Source organism: Hippocampus comes, unplaced genomic scaffold, assembly GCF_001891065.2.
Source record: "Hippocampus comes isolate QL1 unplaced genomic scaffold, H_comes_QL1_v1.1 scaffold9, whole genome shotgun sequence".
Lineage (NCBI taxonomy): Eukaryota > Metazoa > Chordata > Actinopteri > Syngnathiformes > Syngnathidae > Hippocampus > Hippocampus comes.
Genome location: NW_017805275.1, coordinates 1595884 through 1617251, shown reverse-complemented (window position 1 = coordinate 1617251; position 21368 = coordinate 1595884). Strand labels below are relative to the sequence as shown.

Genomic DNA, 21368 nt, shown 5'->3' with positions numbered 1-21368 from the left:
GTAAGGACTGAATTTTTTTTTTAATGATTGTTTGATGAATTACTGACACCAATGTAGCAGGAGTCAACCATTTTTTTATAAAATTTATAATCGGACATGCACATCAAATTCTTTCTGATGATTTTTTTTTTTTGTGCTTTTTCTGAATCTGCCAGTGTTTTGTTTTCTGTAGCACATCTGATTTTCATATTATTATTAATAATAATCTAATGACAATATTATTATATGTAATATAGTCACATATTTAAAAAGATTTTTTTTTCTGAAACGTCATAGCTTACAACACATGGTAAAATTCCTATTGCGCAAGCTTTTATAGGGCCCCATGTGGCCCTGTCTGAGATGATCAAGATGCTTTTCGGTGAGCCATTTGTTCTTGCTAAAGCGGATGAAGGGTGAGGAACGTTTTCCCTATCAGGGGCCATTTCAGTTTTTATAAAGACGAGGGCCAAACCAAATCACTGAAAAAAAAAAAACTATGATGCAACAATCAGACAAATGTTTATTATTTATCATATGAGCATTTGTAAGTTACATGATTTGGGGATCTTCGAACAGTTTTTAGAATTCCACAATCTGGACGTGCTCAAATTCTCTCATAGAGATTGTGCATAGAGGTTTTAAGTAAGGACTGAATTTTTTTTTTAATGATTGTTTGATGAATTACTGACACCAATGTAGCAGGAGTCAACCATTTTTTTATAAAATTTATAATCGGACATGCACATCAAATTCTTTCTGATGATTTTTTTTTTTTTGTGCTTGTTCTGAATCTGCCAGTGTTTTGTTTTCTGTAGCACATCTGATTTTCATATTATTATTAATAATAATCTAATGACAATATTATTATATGTAATATAGTCACATATTTAAAAAGATTTTTTTTTCTGAAACGTCATAGCTTACAACACATGGTAAAATTCCTATTGCGCAAGCTTTTATAGGGCAAACTTAAAAACTAAATTTTAAAAAAATCTCAAAAGTCTGATGTGCTTGAGAAAAAGTTGATTCTTTTTTTTATAATCACTCACTTAGGGACACAGAAAGCTATCTGATTAAAATGTGCTGCTGACCAGTGTAATTTTTGAGCAACAATAGCAACACTTTGAAATAAATCTTTTGATTTTGTGTAAAATATTCACCTTAATTGAATTTGATGGTTGCAGGATGGTGAACGAGTGGTCAGCATTTCTTTCCGACAGTCAAGAGAACTTGGGTTGGATTGCTAATTGTCTCCCCTGTGTGCTTCTGTGAGTATTCTCCCTCATTCCACAACCATGCCGGTTGGGTTGATTGGTGTCATAAAAGACACATTTCAAATCCTTCCGGATTCCTCCGAAGTTCACATCATGGCCATCTTGATGTTGTCCACATCTTCAAAATGGTTGATGACTCCCTTGAGCTTGGGAAAGCGGAAAAGCCTCACACTCTAGCCAGCACGGTGGTCTCCTATGTTCTTCTCGGCCAGCAAGTGTTACATGCTCGGGTCAAACTGAACCTCTCTGCAGGATCTTTTTGCACACGTGCTCGTTGGCTGACAGATCCATATTGAAGGCAAAGACTCATATAGTCTTTGGGGGGGTTGAAAAATATATATTTTGTGACGCCAGTCCTAGAACTTTTTCTGTCACATCTCGTATGTGCACTAAGAGAGACAATTGCAGCCAGGGATCGGCTTTCACTCCTGTGACCCGAATGAGCAGAAATGCTACAGAAAATGGATGAATGCTTGTCATCCTTGTGTGGCGGAATTGAAAGTTTGCAAATTATCCATTCATGCATCCATTTTCCGGTCCGCTTTATCCTCACAAGTGTCGCGGGGCGCACTGGAGCCTATCCTGGCTGTCTTTGGGCAGTAGGCGGGGGACACCCTGAACCGGTTGCCAGCCAATCGCAGGGCACACAGAGACCAACAACCATCCGCGCTCACACTCACACCGACACCTATGGACAATTCGGCGTGTTCAATCAACCTGCCATGCATGTTTTTGGAATGTGGGAGGAAACCGGAGTACCTGAAGAAAACCCACGCAGGCCCGGGGAGAACATGCAAACTCCACACAGGAAGGCCGGAGCCGGGATCGAACCCCGCACCTCTGCGGTCGACGCGCTAACCACTGGGCCACCCACATTATACCCCAAATTCTTAATTTTCCATGTGACACTAATAAGCCCTATTGAGCTAGATTTCAAAAATAAGGGTGGCACCCCAAAATGGGTCCTTTTAACTATGTCACTGGTTCTTGGTTACCAATCAAAAGCACACTTTCTTTTCAAATGGCTTTGTGATTGAGGTCAGTAGTGGGATCAATTTAGGTATATGTTGGTGTTATGACATCTTAACTCATAAACCGCTGTATGATTTGTTCATGGGAACCATTTCGACCAAAACCCTTTTCTCTTTCCAAGTGCTCGATTCACGAGACACAAAGGCATGAGTTTTGAGACAAACCAGAATAGAGATTGGACAAAAATTATTTCCCAGAAAAGCGGAAGCTGTTATAGCAAGGAATAAGACCACATATTAATATCCTGAAGGTGTAATGGTTCCCAATGCTTTTCCTCGCAGGCGATCTCTTCCCATCAAAAGACGAGTCAATGGGTTTAAAAAGGGTCATGGGAAACATATATTTTGCAGTAAATCCAGAACATGATACAGGAGACCAAAATGACAAGAATAAACAAAACCTGACAAGCGGAATGTGACAAATGCTGATGACGGAGGTCGTCATAGCGTGACGTGCCAAAAGCAGACGGCGCTGACTACCGTCTCAGTTTCACAATCCAATAAACCAGCAGGAGTCTTTTTTTTTTTTTTTTTGTCCAGATCCAGTTGCTACCTGTCGATGCAACCTTAGCCGCTTCCACTAAAGGGGCCGTTGCGCTTTTGACGCCGCGAGCCGTGCCATGCTCGTTGAGCACTGACAATGACGAATCTGAGAGCCGCATTCCTTCTGGGAAGTCACACAGGTAGGGAGCCTCCGATGCTCTTGTTTCTTGTGTGGATGACTGAACCGTTCAGCTCATTAAATACAAGGGCTCTCAAACTTTTTAGGTCCAGGGTTGTATTATGTTGAGGGAAAGAGTCTTAATCTTAGGAGAATCGTCGTATTTCTACCAGGATAAATTTGTAATATTAAAGTTAAGCGAAAATGTCCAACTTTCATATTCTGGAAAAGTGCCTTTGAACTCTCCTATTTTTGAGAAAACAAAAGGGAACAGAGCCCTCCCACGAAGAGTAAAAATATGCACCTAACTGATGAATGATGCCACAAAATGGTAGCAAAGAACTACTTTCATATTAAACAGGGCTATGGCCTGGCTCAATGAAGCTACTCTTCTCGCTTCACCGTAGCTCCTTGAAACCACAGTGGTGCTGTCGAAAACTTTGGCACACGGATTCGGTCTGAGTGCAGACAGTGAATTAGTTTTTCATCAAAAAAGGGAATATAGTGGGTTCCTCAAAAATCTGATGGTTGAATTACAAATATGCGGTGGAACGCTGCATATTCTACAAAAGACTTTATTCTTGTAAAACACCTTTTGCTTAGACAAAAAAAACAAAACAAAAAAACAAACCTTCATTCAAGGAATTCAGATTTATCTTATCAGAGCTTTCAATTGTAGGGAGGAGTAATTGGTTTCGCATTTTGTTTTACTGGCATGCCTCTCCCCATGAGTTGGTACTGTACTGCTTTTTTCCTGATCCAGAACCTTTTCTCAAGCACCACATCATCTGCCTTAGTGACCCAGATTATTTGTTTATTGTGAAAATAACAGCCCGAATAAAACCGTCATGGTGTCTATGTACATTATACAACAGAAAAAGTGCATTGGTGGCTCATCCTGATAGGCAGAAGCCTCTCCAAACAAATCCAGTCTGGCAGCAGCACTTGTCAACTCTGGCCAAAGTCTGCGAATCCCTTAGCCGAAGCGAACGCGTCGGGCTGCAGGGGGAAGAAGTACTGCTGCGGGAGGATGAAGGCAGTGCCCTGCGAGGGCTGCTGGAGGGGCAGCTGCGCGTGAGCATGATGCAGGCCCCCCGTCGCTGGGGGGGACGTGTAGGGCGGCGGCAGAGGCGGGGGCAAAGTCTGATGGGTTTGAGTCGGAGTGGAGGCCGGGGTGGAGACGGCGGCCGACACCAGGCAACCGTGCTGCTGTTGCCCCCCGATGGAGAACCTCCGCATGGAGCTGCCGCCCCCCGCCGAGCTGGAGCTGGTGGTGGCCGTGCTGGACTGCCTCGACGGGGTGCGGAGGCTGGGCGGCGCGGCCGTCAGGATCATAGGGATGGTCTCGCCCTGGCAGCTGCGCAGCGAGAAGCGGATGGGCTGTTGGGCGGGCTGCTTGGGCCGCAGGCAGGTGCAGCAGTAGACGGCCACCAGGGAGCCCGCCACCACGAAGGCCACGAACATGCTGCCCACCATGAGGAAAGGCATGTAGACGGGCTCTGAGAACAAAGATGAGGAAACAAGTGCATCAAACGTTTTGAGGACATCCGAGTAAGGCGCTGCGTGTGCTTTGTATATGCGCAAATCCTCCGATTGTAATCAGGCCTTGAACAGACACAAATAACAAAACCTTTGGGGCATTGGGCTTTTGGGTGACATGTCAGGATGAGCATAAAATACACTCGTGTTCCCCCACTATTGCTGGGGATAGGCGGCTTTTATGGTATATGCGGTAGACCAGTGATTCTCAACTGGTGGTTTGGCACCCATGGGTCACAGACAGCTCGTAGAGAAAAAAAAAAAAATCACATGTATTTGTATTCAGATTTTTTTTTCAGAAGAGTACTGAGGAGGCATACCAGGTTCTTACATCCACCATCAAATTTAGGGTAAGTGTTATGAAATGTTCCTAATCACTAGCTACGCTATAAACCAATAATATGCAGCTCAGCTTTTGTCTAGCGGACGTGAATGGTAGCAGATTGCTTTTGGAAGTATGTCAAACTCATTTGAAGTGGCATCTAAGATATATAGAATTGATGGTACCGGTACATGGATTTTCAGAGGCTATTTTTAAACAAACAAACCAAAAAAAAATGGGACCAAATTTGCTGCGAAATGTAAACCTGTCAGTCACAATTCACAATCTTGAGATAATATACTCTGAGTACAGTTGGTTCTCTGAGAGACTGTCATTACTCCATACAGGGATCCCAGTGTAAAACAAGCACTTATAATGTTTTCAGTGAAAAAAAAAAAACAGAAGTTGTCAGTAACAGTGGTAACATAATGCATCTGCCCTCCTGCTTCTGCCCCGAGGGCCCTATTGATCGTCCATTCACGTGTACATCCGTGGTTCGAACGAGTTTGCCGGTCAAAAATGTTTACTCCACATTGGCAGTTGCACGCGTCTGCATTCTTTACACCAGAGAGGGCCGACTTGTGAGGCAAGTCCTCAATCTCGAGACAGTGTCAAGGATGGACTAAAGCTACAGAAAGGAGAAGCATAGCTCAAATCTTGAATCGTAGACATTGAGGTTAGGAAGAACAACCACCACAAGCATTAACTGTCAAGCAGCATTGAATTCAATCTGAGGAGTGTAGAGTTGGCAGCCTGGTGGTGCAGTGGTTAGCGCGTCGACCTCACAGTGCAGAGGTCGTGAGTTCGATCCGTGCCTCCGGCCTCCCTGTGTGGAGTTTGCATGATCTACCCGGGCCTGCGTGGGTTTTCTTCGGGTACTCCGGTTTCCTCCCACATTCCAAAAGCATGCATGGCAGGCTGATTGAACACTCAAAATTGTCCCTAGGTGTGAGTGTGAGCGCGGATGGTTGTTGGTCTCCGTGTGCCCTGCGTTTGGCTGGCAACCGGTTCAGGGTGTCCCTCGCCTACTGCCCGAAGACAGCTGGGATAGGCTCCAGCATGCCCCGAGACCCTTGTGATCATGAAGCGGTTCAGAAAATGGATGGATGGATAGATGGAGTGTACAGTATTCTTATTTAGCGACAGGTTACCGTTTTACACCATTCTTAATGCTTTAAACATCCCTCCGCCCCCGCTAGTCAATGCACATGACTTTATAGAATTTAACTTCTATAAAGAGCTGATGTCTCAACTCTAGTCAATGTCTAGATTCTATCTAGACATTCTTGAAAACACAAACAGATCAAGTTTACACTTCACTGAGGGTGCACACTCATTGGGAGGAAATTACAAGAGTGTTTGTTTATTTTGTTAGGGAATTAAAAAAAAAAAAAAGAAAAAGAAAAGTGGGTGAGCTCACGTTCAGGTCATTCCACACGCTCGCCCGCCCGTGGCTGCTTGATCCGTTTGGGAAATTTGAAACGGATAAAGCTCTCAAGAGGACCACTGTTAACTTCTCACTGGCCACAATGACTTCATGTAATACTTTGAAATGTTTCAAGGGGGCCAGAAGAATGACTTCACAATGGCTGAGCTGTGCCTTGAACCTTCTCTTATGTCATCTCCCCAAAAGGGAATGCAAGTTTTAATGCAACTCTCAGGTTAGTGTCACAACTCAGCCTTAAAAACAATCGCTGCTGAGTGCCTTCAACAGGACTAATGCAGCCTTTTCACCATTAAAACAGCAGGAAAATATAGCAGAGAATAAGCCGCAACCTCATGTGGAGCTAGTCGCCTAAAATCAGACAAATGTTAACACTAAAATGTTTCTTGTTGTGTCTTTCCCTTTCCCGCGGGGCATTTCAAACTGAATTTGTCAATTGAATGACAAGCTTTAAAAACAAGTACTGTATACATCTGAATGGTATTGATTTGGCCACTTTAGACAAACTGCATGTTTTTTTGTGTGTTTTTGTGTGTGTGTGTGTGTGTGTGTGTGTGTGTGTGTGTGTGTGTGTGTCAGTGTGTGTGTGTGTGTGTGTGTGTGTGTGTATGATTAATATATATTAAATTTAGTCATCAAACATATCTGAGAAAATGTCACATGTGGTAAGTATGTGAAACAAAAGAGCTAAAAGATGACATGATTGAATGAGACCCAGCTGTAAATTATGTCCGGGTCCCCTTTAAACATAACATCAATAAGGCAATGCCATTTCCTTTGCCCATCACCGATTTTCGAATTTCATCTGACAACTAAAATGCAGGACATACAAAGTATATTGGACTGAATGCAAACTCCGTGTTGCCTAATGTACCACTTTTGTGCCTTTTGCATGAACTTAAGCCTGAAAATCAGCAACTTATGTGGGGAAACTATGTTGAATGTAGAATGCCAGCAAAGAGAGGGAAATGATTTCTTGGATAAGGCACGTCTTGATGTCATCTCCTAAATGGAATCAGTTGACAACAATTAGATGTTGTTTGTCCGTTGCTGTTTTTGTGGGCCATATCTTCAATTTAAGATGCAAACACACAAGCATTGTTGGGGTGCAAACATAACAACTCAAAATATAGATATGTTTTTTTAAATATGCACTGAAGTCACCTCGAAATTGGAACTGAGGTAACGGACTCGGTTTTGTCATGCGAGTCCAAAAGCGTTTAATGTCTTTTGTATTGTGCCGTTGAGGAAAAGTTGTTTTGGGAAACCTAACTTTAAAACTCCTACAATTAATCACAACAAAATATGAATCCAAAATGAATGTTTTGTAGGTTGAGTATCTGCTAGTTTTAGGCTGCAAAACATCAGGCAAACTTGTCAGGAAAACATAAAAAGTCTGAATATTCTTGAATATGCTAACAAATGTCATCTAAATGAAACTAAAATATGTTGAGGGTTGGTTATTAAATTTAGAAGCCACGTAATAAAAAATGAAAATAGATTCACATGTAGTAAAAGGTGGCACCTCAAAGTGGTCACAAACATCTTTATGTCCTATTATATTCAATTTAGGATAGAAATGAGAGTGATTTAAAAAAAAAAAACCTGTGTCGTACCTTAAAGTGTCACTACCGTTTAGCATTTTTTCATTTGTTTTGTTCAACTTGGGCTGAAAAGCAAGATGGAAGCTTGCTTGAAAAACCATAAAGAAACAACGTTGTTGTGATAACACACAAAAATTAGGTTGAAAACCAACAGGCAATTGAAACAAATCAACGTGTGCTTTTTGTGTTGTCAATGATTCAATTGAGGAGGGAAATCAGGAGCAAAAGAAATGTTCTTGGAAACCTAAACACTTGCATATAATTCTGAAATGTGATCACAATTTGGCAATAATTATTTAAAAGTGACTATTTTGTAAGATTTGAGAACTCCAAATTCTCAGATGCACCAAACAATGTCACATAAAATAGTTTCTGTTAGTCCTTAAATGCTTTGCGTCCTCTTTATGTTTGTCTTCTATTTTGGTCAAATTGAGGAGAAACTTCAACTTCAATTCAGCGTCATTTTGGACTCATATTTGTCTAACTGTTGTTAAATCGTCTTTTTTTTTTTTTTTTTTTTTTAGAATGGAGGTGGGGGACCACTTACGTCAAGATGTGCCTGAAATTCAAGAATGGAGTTCTGTCTTTTGGTGGCATTTTATTTTACTTTTACTTTGAAATAAGTTGACTTCTTGAGTTACAGCCTAAACTGAATAAAACTGAACGGAAAACACAACATGAGGCATTTTGTGTGACTAACTAATGTGACTAGCTAATTCCTCGTTTAGATGATATTAATGACACTTTACAATACTTTCAGCTGCGGTTTTAGGAAATCAAGAGTGAAACTTGTCAAAGTTAATAGCAGGGCTGCACAGTTGATCAAATTTGAATCGCGATCACGATTTTGACTTCCATGAGGTCATCGGTCATTTACAGTCCAAAGTCGGCTCTGCTGCATATTCAAGCAACCACCAGGAGGCGATCACGTGCCCAAGGCTTCATTCAGCTGCCGAAATAACACACGAGATACAAGCATACTCATTCGGTTAGCCCTTGGACAATTTTTATATTCTTGGGTAAATTGTATTTTTTATTTGCATTTATTGTCAAATGACAACCCATTCAGTTCTCACAGAAAATTGTTTTGTGCACTAAAAATGAATAATTGTGACTAATGATTGTCATTACCATGCTGATTAAAAATAATCATTCAGCAAGTTAGCAATATTTTATCGTAGGGCTGGAACAATTTTGAAAACTAATTTAATAGCGATTTTGTTTTTCTCCTCAAGTATTGCAATTGCAATATAATATGTGACTACTTCTAAGTTACTTGTGCGTTTAAAAAAAGCAAGAATTAATCTGTAGAAAAATAAACTATCATAAATCATCTTCATCGACTTCAATCTGAGTTGTTCACTTACTAAAGACTTTGACTTGTCTTTTGAGCGTTCACTACGACAACTTCATTAAATGCTACCAAACAAGTGTGGCATAAACATAGGTCAGGAAGTTATAAGTCTGTTTCCAACAATAATGCAACCAAATCTGTGGCGTTATCACTTCAACGTTTCATCTTTCATGGAACAATGAATGATAAGTAGACATGTGGACTACACTTCTTCAGCACTAAACTATTCTAGTCACTGAAAGTGTAGATGTTTTCAAAATTGCAACCGCTGCAATTTCAAAATTGTGTTCTACCACACTGTCATATCGATGAATTGGATTAATTGCTCATCCCTTCTTTAAAGTCTCACTGCTATTTTGTTTAGTACGTTTTATTTATTTCTTCATTTATTAGAGCTGCACGGTGGGCCTAAAATGGCCGGCGGGCCGTAGGTTTCCCACCCCTGCCTCAACCGACCTGCATGCATGTTGTCAGCCCCTCTGCATTGATACGTACGCGCTGCATACTCGGTGTCGTCGGCGGCCGGACGGTCGTTGGTGCAACTGTCCTGCTCCAGGCGCGCGTCCGCGGCGGCGCAACAGTAGCGCAGCGCGCACGAGCCGCAGCACACGGTGGCGTCGGCCGTGTCGAAGTCCTCCGGACATTGGAAGCCGTCGTGATAGTTGCCGCTGGCGTCCAGCCAGCCGTGACAATACTCCCCTTGCGCGTCTGAGATCCGCACATTCCACGTGAGGTATCCGAGCAAGAGGCAGTTCAGCAGGCGCACCATCCCGGCGAGGCTGCTTGCGGGTGGTGTTGATGATGTTGGAGGTGATGGTGGGCTTCGGAACTCGCCAAACTTTTCATCAAGTCATCTTGAGTCCATCCAAAGCACGTCGAGTCCTCCGCTTAGTCGCGTAAACGATGAATTTGCGTCAATTTGGGAAAAGTTTCGCCGATGTCGATTGTCGCCGTCTGCTTCATCCCTCTTCCTCTAGCGGAGCTCCGCCGCCGAGTGAGCTGGACTGGAGTCGGACTCCGGCGTCCTTCACGGCTCCACGTTTTTGTTGGCTGGGCGTGACGTCATTTCCGAGCGCGCCCAGGGTAAGAACGACGCCCTCAGACGCGCATGTTAAAAGAAAAGATAGTGGAGGAGCTTTTTATTTTTTTAAATCAGGAGAGTCAAAGTTTTATGGCTACAATAAATTTTGAGGGGATTTATATATTGGGGATTTGCAGGGAAAGAATTAGTTCTCGTCATACTTGTTCATTTATTTTTACAGAAATTTTGTTTTTTTCTCAGATTTCAGCCAATTCCAAACATCCATCCAATACAGTATATCAATAATTCATGAAAGATAAGACCTTAAATTAAAGTACTTTTGCTATAATAATTAAAAACAATTTCTTATTAATACAGTATATACATAGTGTATACATCACGTGACCAACACGAAAGAACATCTTAACTCCCTGTGTATGCTGCGATAACTCGGGTAGATAACATGATGGTTTGAACGAAATTTGAGCAAGTTGAGGTTCAAACCATCATGCCATCGAGCCATAGTTATGCTAGTTTGCCTTCTCAGATAATTCGTGAGTGCGAAATGTTTGTTTATGTGTGCCCTGCGATTGGCTGGTAACCAATTCAGGGTGTACCCCACTTGCTGCTTGAAGACTCCATAAGGATTTCCCTCCAGGTGAGATCCTCCTGATACTTTGACAATCCTTGTTGGTGCATATATGCTTGTATCTATATTTATATCACAGCCCCCTCCCCCCCCCCCCCCCACCATTTTGCTGCTGTAGTTTGCAAATTTCTCCATTGTGGGACAATTAAAGGTTTTCTTATCTTATCTTGTTGTCTGTCAAAGCAAGTTCACAAATGTATAGATCAGACATTAGATTGATAATAGCTCAAGCAAGACTCAATGAACATTATCATACCTGTGGGTCACGCTTTTATAAAATTAAAAAAAAATCCTTTGACTTTGGAAAGTAAAAACAAGTGTCCTAATATGACGTTCCATTTTCAACAGCATCTGTCTTGGAATGCGTCCTAGACTTTGACTATGGCGCCCCTTTGTGGTGCTTTCTAACTTTCCTCATGGCTTCCCTTCACCGCCATCCAGCTAAAATAGGGATGCAGATGTAAGGTTCAAATTCTTTTGGATTAATTTAATGATGCGCACAGTGTAATAAAAGAGCTGCGTCCAAAATTCAGACAGCAATAGGCAGCGATGTAAATTTAGTCTGCGTGGATGTGGATTTATGGACTACAAAGAAAGCAAGTCCCGCCTGTCGCCCCCTCCGCCTAGCTCCCTCAGCCACCTCTCCTCCACCCTCCTTCCCTTCCGGACCAGTCTCGACATCGACCTCCCGCCTGGGGATTGGAGAAGCTGCATGTCAGTAAATATTCGAGCCATTACCACACGCCCTCCCTCTGTCCTCCGATAACCGAGCCTGGCATACAGTGACCAACGCCATCCCGAGAGCCTCTGCTTACCTGGACCCACCTGGCTAGAAGGCAGGCATGGAGGAGGAGATGCAGCCCGCCGATGAAGGCCCCTCCGCCGCCAAAATGAGACGCGGTGGTCCCGCCAGGAACCTCCACTGCAAGTCGCGCCCCGACCGCTCCACCTCGGTCAAGTCTTCGCTCTTCACTGACGCTCGACAGCTCACGTTCCGCCCCGGCCAGCATTTCCCTTTCCAGGCGCAGTATCAGCTGAGCCACCGCCAGAGGTTCCCCGGCGAGGCCAGGCCCAGCTGCGGGGTCCCGACATCCACCTCCATGGAGGCAGCGGGTGGCGTCGCTCTCGGTACCCAGCAGCGGCGCGCCATCGTCGGCATAGCAGAATCAACACACTCCGCTGGACGACTCAAGCAAGAATCTCCAGACTGCACTTTTGGGATCACTTCAGGTGCGTTCACAAGTTCAGCATATTTTGCATGTTGATAGCCTTTTGGAATATTGCATTTTATATTCCATTAGAATAATATTAGACTTTTACTTCTCTCAATACAGGTACTCACTTTTTGCAGTGAATGAACACGGCATAATCTCTTAATTGATACCCGCTAGCATCATGTTTTGTTTCATTTCTTCTTGTTAGCTGTGATTGATGTTCAGTTGTAATGAGAGCAGCCATGATTGGATCACCACTGTGCAAAATAACACTGGACTGATTTGCGTGCACGTGCATTCCGTGCGCGCGTGTGTGTGCGTGTGTGTGTGTGTGTGTGTGTGTGTGTGTGTGTGTGCGCGCGCGCGCGTTTATAGGGGTGGATTTTAAATGGGGGTGTCTGTGCCCAAGAAGGATGGGAGTGTGCGTCCAAGGCAGACCAACCCTGAGATGAAAGCACTGAACCAAATTCTTGTTGTCGCGAAATTAAACAGGAGCCATCTCATCTTCTAATCATGTTTTAATCTCTGTATTTGGCAGATCGCTGCTGCTTTAGTGTTGCTTTGAAGCTTTGTTGGAGTAGGTATAATACCAAATCTGCATATAACACGTGTGCCATGCAATAGCCCAAATATTGATAGTACAATAGATTTGTCTGCCAATTAGTTCACATTTTGTGACATTTTATACATAAGAAATTCTGGAAATAAAAATAATCCGTTCTGACATCATGCCTCTCACCTATAGCACTTTTTAAAGACCCTTTAAAGTTAGTTCAAAGATTTTGTTTGTAATGTATTCTACATGTTTGAAGATAATCGCTGACAATGTGCAAAGATAGAAATATTAAGTACTTACCGGTAAATGTGGAGATACAGCATTAATGTCTTGAACCATTTCAAATTTTTTGTTGGGTTTAAAAAACACTGCGCCACACTTTGGAATTGGTCATGAGTCTTCCTCGACCACTAGATACAAACCTGAGCGTATTTGTTTGCATCAGACTATCCAACACAAGTGTGACCTGCAATTAGCTAGCTAGCTCTGCGTACAACCCAAAAATGTATCTTCCCTTCGGATGGTGTGGCCACCTAGGAGTGTCTCGTGGTCTGTCGTGACACGCGTGAGGTGAAAGAGCTAGGGGGTAAAAAAAGAGACTCGACAATCAGCTTGTGAAGGCTTCGGGCCTAGGTGGCTGCATCAGAGTGCCTTATTGTTCGTTGTGAGTGTGTGGAGATCATGCAGAGAATGCGGAAGTCCAACAAAATTGTCCAATGTGCCAGCCATTGGGTGTGTGGGCAGGGGCTTTGCGCCAGTGTGGCCGCTTTAGAGCGCCTTGTTTTCGCGGTGTGGAAAAGCCCTAACACAACCGGCTGAGATGTATTGCTGCCACCGGAGGCTTGAAGTGGTTAATGTTGTTGCTGTGTTTATCCTCTGTCAAAGAAAAAGCAAAAGAGACATGTGGTTCAGAGGTCCCCTGTAAATTTTAACATCTCTGCCAGTGGTTTGGACTTTTCTACTCCAGTAAGGGCGTTTTTTTTTATTTTTTTATTTTTTTTAATTATTATCTTTTTTTTTTAATCAGCAAGCATTTCGATTCCAAAATGTAATGCCTTTGTTGTGTTCAGATATGAAAACCTCCAATGCAGAACTTACTTGGTCAAAACAAAACCAAATATCCTGCAATTGATCAAGACTTAGAACATGCCACTCATCTTCACAGACGATGCGCTTAATGTTCCCTTGATGGCAGGAAATAAACTTGATGAAAAGAGGCACACAATAGCGCCAAATGCAAGCATATAAAAATGGCCATCTCCAAGTATTGTGATTAAAACAAATGGTCCTCATAAATTCTGCACGGCTGAATGTGTTGCTTATCATGACGTTTTATGAGGCTACTCGGCTCGCTGTGCCACAGAAGTGGCGAGGGAAGCAGTAAGGCAGGAGGGAGTAGCGAATGGATGATATCAGCCACATCGCCACTGCTACACAAAGACTGCGCATATTAATAACTGTGACACATCCGTCTCGGGCTTAGAGTCACATCTGAGTGGTTGTGTGTGTATGTAGCGGACGTGCCTGGACTAAAAGTCTGGAATATGATTACTGTTCACTTCCAAAATCAGTTTTAGAAACGCAGTCATAAACATCGGTCAATGAATACCTCGGACAGTGTCGGTCAAAACATTGGCATTGTAATTTTTGCAAAGGCTGAGCGGATTCTGAACATTGACGCGTGAATTTAGAGTATTAACGAGCCTGAGTTTCTATGAATAGTGTTGTTAGTCAGCGTAATGTTAAACAAGAGAAACACAAGGGATGGAGAAACAAAGCTAGTTATCCTTATGTCATGGCTAAAGTACTTACTGGTAGCTGCGGAGAGTACCAACTATCTCTTCGGGCGAAGAGCTTTGGTGAGGGGAATGTCAATTTTACAGATGGCACGTTTGCTCCGCCTACGGTGATGCATGTCAATATTAGTCATAATATTGTTTTTGCATCTGCTTGAGGTGCGGTGTTGATTTTTCTTGCAAAAACGGGTTTCTTTATGTTAAAAGTAGTACATGTTCCAATATAATTTCTGTAACCGCTTTGGCCTCACTTAAAAAAAAAAAATGCTCCGAAGATTTTTGATTCCATTTTAATACAAAAGCCTTGCTTCAAACTCGAATCAGTGGTAGAGAGTCAGACCCTGTTAAAAGTAGGTCATGCAGCTGGCGGGGAACAGGCCTCATACAAGAGCGACTTGTGTCAACTTCTGTTTTTGTGTGTCTCCAGCAGGTGGCAGATGAGTGCTTTCAATTCAGTATAGGCACCTGCTGCACATCTCAATTAGCCACGTATTTAAGGACTGTCAAGCCTTCGTCGGATTATTCTTCGTCTTGCTCATGACTTTGTCACCAAGTGTTGAATTCTCTAGACCACTGGTGTCAAACTCAAGGCCAGGGGCCAGATCTGGCCCGACACGCAGACACGTCGGCCCGCGAAAGCAGAATGATGCACAAATACAAAATCTCACGAAACTGAAGAAACTGTCAGTGGTTTTTGATCTATTTTTACTTATGCTCAAATGTTTTAGAAGACGTGTTGGACCAGATGATTGGATGGGACTAATAATAATAATAATTTAATTTGAAACCGCTTTTCATAGTACTCAGACACTTTACAAGAATTGAGCAACACAGGATAAAAACCAAGACTCAATGTCAACTGGCAGTCTGGCACTACCTTAGGTCCCCGCCTGTTCTGTCCCTGCACCCTCACATCAAGTCTCGCAACTATTTGAACAAATACTGCCAGCTTGAAGTGAAATCTTTTGTGTTGTTTCTTAATTGTTCAGAGAATCGACTCATCTTAGACGCCTTCGCCAAGGAATGCAGTCGAGTCCTCAGCCTCCTCAACAACGGGCGGCTGCTGGAACCCTCGCTGTCCATCCCACCCAGTATCAAGACAGAGGACGGTCCCAGCGCCAGTCATTGCTCCAAGCCCGAGGAGAGCTCCTCCTCCTCATCCACCGAGCCAGAAGAGGAGGCACAACAAAGCCATTTAAACAAACAGCAGACCACTGCTGTTCTGCGCATCTTCACAGACTCACTTCACAACTATTTGCTCTCCGGACAACAGCAACAATCTCGTTTGGTTGGGGGCTTGGAGGAGGAGCAGTGCCACTCAGTGGAGCCCGGGTCAGAGGTCTCGCCCCCAAGACGCACCCTGGTGGGCTGGGGCTCTCCGACGCCGTCCGACTCGTACGGACACCCTTCATCCACGCTGCCAGAGGAAGAGGATGAGGAGAGCTGCTGCCCACGTTGCCTGGAGCTGGAGCAGGAAGTGCTGTCGCTGCAGCAGGAGAACGAGGAGCTCCGCAACAAGCTGGAAACAGTTCCAGGTGCATTCAGAAAAGACCAGTTCTTAACTGCTAGCACTTGTGGACAGAAGCTTTGTAACAGCCGGGAAAGTGTCACTTATTTTTTTTTTTGTTCAAATTGTTTCTGTCTAACGAGGCATGGGCTGATTACCAGTTTGATGGTTTACTGTGGTTTGAAAAAGTCAAACTGTCAATAACCGCTAATAAATAAAACTCGCTCCCTCCTGCCCTCACTCGTGAACAAGACCCCAATTAACTTTTTTCCCCTCCTTTTTGGTGAGCAGAGAGGGGAGGGGTGAGCAGTTGTGCATGGAAAAGGAGGAGGAGGAAGAGGAAAAGGGAGGGAGAAGCCGGAAGAGACACTGCGAACATGGATGCCTGCTCTGTCGATTAATGTATTTTGTCCTAAAATTTAAAAAAAACAAACTTGTGCCAACGGCAACTAATTATCTCGTTGGTCTGTTCTAAATGAGCTCACAAGTGATGCGACACTGTTACTTATTAAGAAGAATTCAAACAAAAGAAGAAAGATAACATTTATTTATGGATTTAAACCACACATGCAACATGTTGCTTCTGTACCAAATATTGTATATTTTGTTTTAAAATAAAATAGATAAACTGATGTTTTTATTTACCCATATATATATATATATTTATTATTATTATTATTTTTATATTATATATTATATATATATTTTTTAAAAAGCCATTTTAGGGCATTTTTGCTCAAGGTTACCATACCGTCAGAATCTACGATCAGCCCATGCCAACCCTGACATCACATGAAAAACATCTGTGTATTCGATACCTTGTTATCTAAAAAAAAATCTAAAATACTGTAGATAGGAGAAGTTTCTAATACAAAACAGGAAAAAAATCACTTAGACTAAGATCACAACCAATTCAAAATTGATGTGATTAGATTTGAGCAGCAGTTTTTTATGCCATACCTCAATGTATGTATTGTGGGAACATTTATGGAAAAATACCTGCTAACAATAACACAGATCTGGTAAATAAATCCGAAAAGGGAAGTTGCTGGTACCAAATATATTGTCACTGTGTTCGTGTTTGTGTTCTCATTGATTGTCATGTCTGCAGTTCCCTGTCAAAATGTTCTTGACTACTTCAAGAATGTTGTTGAGTTTCACAACCAACTGGTGCCGCCGATACCAGAGGAGCCGCTCACTGAGGTGAGGCTCAAATGAAAGCTCAATTGTAGTCCGAGAGCCTGCATGTTTTAATGCTCGTGCGTGTTGAAGTAAAATTGCCTGTTCTATCTTTGTAGGAAGAAGAACAGCAGACGGTCTTTGAGGTTAGTGGTTATTTCTTTGTTTGTTTTTTTATACCATATATTTTATTCATATTCGAAAAAAGTCTGGTATCGTAGTATCTCACTCGGGCCAGACGCCATCTTGAATCAGATGTCAGTAAGTGTCCTTGTATTGACGAAGAATAAAAAAAAAAATTCTTGCTTTGTGTATCTGCAAGGTGTTGAGTTGTTTTTTTCTGTTATGATGTGAGTCAGTGCCAGGAGACAAGGGAAAGAGATGCATGGCTGAATGCACTGTTATGGAAAATAATTATTTTGCAAGCATTAGCATGACATTATTGCTGTTTATTGTGGCCACCTGCTTCTTAACAAAGAACCTTTCACTTGTACATGAGGATTCTCTGTGAAGCTAGAACAAGACAACACAGAAGTACCTCTTTTTTCATTTTTTGCACAGTTCCTGCCTATAGTCACCTCCTATCCACGTCTGCATAAGAATCTTCCCATGTCTAATTTCCTGCACACTCTCTCACAGCCCCTCGATGAGCCGTCAGCCCCTGCATGAGCCGTCACTTTACCGTGGTGGAGGGGTTTGCGTGTCCCAATGATTTTAGGGGCAAAGTTGTCTGAGGCGTTAGGCCCCTGTTAGGGTCACCCAAGGCAAACAGGTTCTAGGTGAGGGACCAGACAATGCACGGCCCAGATAGACCCCTTATGATGATTGACAAATTTGGAACGCAATCTCCCTTGCCTGGATGCGGGTCAGCGGGGTCCTCCTTGGAGCCAGGCCTGGAGGCGGGGCTCGCTGGCGAGCGCCTGGACACTCTTCCATTCTGGTATTGGCCAAGATGAGGGGCGACCACGTGTGTATACTTATCGCCCCCCCGGCTTGGTGACTGTACATTGGGGTTCACCTCAGTGGACAAGAGGGTAGCCGCCCCTTGTTCCCCCCCTTGCCTTTGAGTGGAAGATGGGTCCCGAATGTTGTTTGTGTCTATGCACCAAACTGCAGTTCAGAGTTCCCACCCTTGCTGGAGTCTTTGGAGGGTGTTCTGTTATTAGACTTCTGTGGTCGTCACAGATTGTCCATAACCAACACTATGTTCAAACATAAGGGTGTCCATACGTACACTTGGCACCAGGACACACTAAGCCTCAGTTAAATGACAGATTTTTAGTCGTGGCATCAGATTTGCAGCTGCATGTTTTGGACACACACATTTTTAGTCCATAAGAAAAAAATTGTTTCACTATTCCAATACTTTTGGAGGGGACTGTAAATGATTTTCATTGGCCAGCAACGGTCTCATCATTTGAGCTTTAATGTCAGCTACTTCAAATCATAGGCTCATTTCCTCGGTTAGGAAGGTTATGACCTACTGACACAGCCAAGGATTAAATTCTAACTGATGGACTATCTCATTGTCCATCATCGAGAACTACTGTCATCTTGGGTTTTGGGTTTTTTTTTTGCACTTTTCCAAGATATGACTGAAATGTCACCTGTTGGGAAAATGCCATGTGCCAAATGATGCTCCACATCCTGAAAGGGCTGTTCATATAACGTCCCGTAAAACATTCTCAAAGTGTGAAAATAATTCCTAATCTATCCAGGGAAGCAAGCAGCTGCTGGAGAATTACCCTCTCTTCATCACCAATAAGCAGTGGGACGAGGCGGTCAACTCCTCTAAGAAAGATGGCCGGCGACTGCTGCGCTACCTGATACGCTTCGTCTTCACCACCGACGAACTCAAATTCTCGTGCGGCCTGGGCAAACGGAAGCGTTCGGTCCATTTGAGAGAACCGGGCCTGGAGAGACAGCCACTCAATCCTGTCAAAGTCAGCTGCCTCAGAGGTACCAACCGGCGGTCTGTTCGATCGGGATGATGGTGAAGGAAAGAGAAGATAGACCTTTGCTGCAAATAATGAATGTGCAAAAGTCACGGAGTATACCCTGTCCTAGATGCCCTGTCATAACAGTAGATTTTTGGGACAAGATACGAAACACACAACAGAACTGAATAAATGTTCTTTCTCTTTGCCCAACTGTCTTGGTCAGAGTTCATCCGAATGCACTGTGCCTCCAATCCAGACTGGTGGATGCCCTCCGAAGAGCAGATCAATAAAGTTTTCAGCGACGCTGTTGGACACGCTCGACAAGGCCGCGCCGTGGGGACCTTCATGGGCGGCGGAGGAGGTGCTGGTAGTGTCCTCTACCTGGACGGCTTTGACACACACTTGTCTCAGGATGAGCTCTATTTGAAAGGCTGTCACAATGGCCAGTTGGACTGAAGGAGTCTCACCAAGTGTAGCTACACAGCATCACTCGTCCAAATCACTGACCTTGTTCTGTTACTTTATAACAGGGATGGGGAACCATTTTCCTGTCAGAGACCAAAGTCCTTAAAGGGCCATACTAAATTCATGAAAAATGTGAATGTGACGATCAAAAACATGTTTCCTAATATACCATAAGAGCAAATGTAGGTTAAATGTTTTTTGTTGTTGTTTTTCAAATAACAGTTCCACTAAGGTTGTATTTGTGTGTAGGAGGGCCGGATCATATGGTCTCACATGGGGTGGATTGCCCATGAATCCTGAGTTCCTCACCGCTGCTTGAGACAGACACAACATTCCACATGAGGTTCTAAAAAGATGCAGAAGATGAAGTATTAGCTGCTTTTCAACTAATTTTATAGCCCAACAATAGTTAAATGCAGGTTAGACTCCAAGGGGTTTTGTAACCAGATTTCAGTCTTCCATTTGCTATCTTTTCATTGTTTTGGTTACCATGCAAGAAAGTGGGGCATTACGAAAACCAATCATGACACTCAAACTCCTCCATTTAGCGAAATCTTTTCATTTTTGGGAGGGTGGTTATTAAGCAAAACATTTAATGTCCTTCGGCTGTGATGAAGCACCTTTAATTGTAGCCCTCTTTTGATGTGCGCCCTTAAGAGCTTAGCTGATATAACCTATAGTTTTGTACTTTGCTTCATTTAATCAATACCCATGTCCTGTTTCGGCAGTGTGATGCTGATCATGATTCATCCTCATCAGCTCCTTTTTGGAGTATTTCACCCCAAACTATATTTCTGGGAGCACTATCCAACGGTTACGCTTCGTTTACACCCTGTTTGTCTGAAACGTAATTCAGTGTGGCATTTAGGCCATTTTTTCCCCCCTCCATGCTGTTTTCTCATGGTCTATCATGCTATCCTTGATGGGCTGGGGTGGGGTCGCTGCTGAGTCCGGGAGGCTCAAATGCGCGCTAAGGATGCCTGTATGTTCCCCCGTTGCCCATCAAGTTCTGATGGGGTCCCTCATGTTTCTCAAGTTCAGTCAAACTTTTTTACATTTGTGGCCACGGCAGAGTCAAATGAGGCTCAAGAGTTCGTGTCGGTGCAGGGCCGCACATACTGCCACTCAGTAAGTGTGTAAGAATACAGTACTAGGTTTCTTTATCGATCTCTTGTACCAAAAGAGGCAAAAGAGCCTGTTATTTACTCACACTTTTCACAGTGCACTCAAGTCCTTCACACACTTTTGAGGAGTTGTAGGTAGCTTGTGTGGACACTTTCTATACATACATGTTGGCGGATCATTCTAGAGCCCATGCATCATGTCAGGCTCTAGTGTAGTGGAATGAAACGTGTTGTGTCATGCCAGGACCCGCCATGATCTAACAAGCTTCCTTATACCCTCACTTACTTATAGAACCAAGGCAAAACAGGCCACAACAGGTCGTGGGTTCGTGGGGGGGTGGGTGGGGGTCATACGGTATGCTTCCCATTCCACTACGGACGGCTTCTAAGTTTTGATATTCCCCATTGTGTATTGTGTACTTAGTTGCATTCACACCGGTATACTTTGACTGACGGGGTTTCTCATCCGCACTGTGACTGTCATGGCATTTTTTTTTTTTTGACAATTTAAAAATCTGTACGAGCATCCATGGCATTTATGACCTGTCATGTACGTTAACCATCCCATCTGTGCCTCAGTGTTGTCTCACGATCATCCGGTGTTGTGATTGTGACTTAAAACGTGGCTGCCGTGGTCAGCAGAAAGTGTAAACATAGCCCGAGGGCTCCGTTTTGTTACTTGTACAGCACACATCATCGGTGTGAA

At 43.3% G+C, this 21368-nt stretch overlaps 2 protein-coding genes across 4 annotated transcripts; one reads left to right on the top strand and one right to left on the bottom strand.

The window, feature by feature from the left end:
* Window positions 1-3507: 3507 nt before the first annotated feature.
* Window positions 3508-10766, bottom strand: shisa3 (shisa family member 3). 2 transcript variants are annotated; one of them, XM_019869671.1, is made up of 2 exons: window positions 9668-10766; window positions 3508-4447 (listed from the first exon to the last, which is right to left on the bottom strand). In XM_019869671.1, the coding sequence occupies exons 1-2, from the start codon at window positions 9978-9980 to the stop codon at window positions 3897-3899; spliced, it is 864 nt and encodes a 287-aa protein (XP_019725230.1). In that variant the 5' UTR covers window positions 9981-10766; the 3' UTR covers window positions 3508-3896. The 2 variants fall into 2 exon arrangements, with proteins under 2 accessions (XP_019725230.1, XP_019725231.1); XM_019869672.1 differs by having other exon boundaries at window positions 9707-10763.
* Window positions 10767-11127: 361 nt separating this feature from the next.
* Window positions 11128-20973, top strand: bend4 (BEN domain containing 4). Of its 2 annotated transcripts, none has more exons than XM_019870115.1 (6): window positions 11128-12111; window positions 15437-15982; window positions 17066-17157; window positions 17253-17279; window positions 18852-19092; window positions 19330-20973. In XM_019870115.1, the coding sequence occupies exons 1-6, from the start codon at window positions 11724-11726 to the stop codon at window positions 19527-19529; spliced, it is 1494 nt and encodes a 497-aa protein (XP_019725674.1). In that variant the 5' UTR covers window positions 11128-11723; the 3' UTR covers window positions 19530-20973. The 2 variants fall into 2 exon arrangements, with proteins under 2 accessions (XP_019725674.1, XP_019725673.1); XM_019870114.1 differs by having other exon boundaries at window positions 11130-12111; window positions 19297-20973.
* Window positions 20974-21368: the final 395 nt, after the last annotated feature.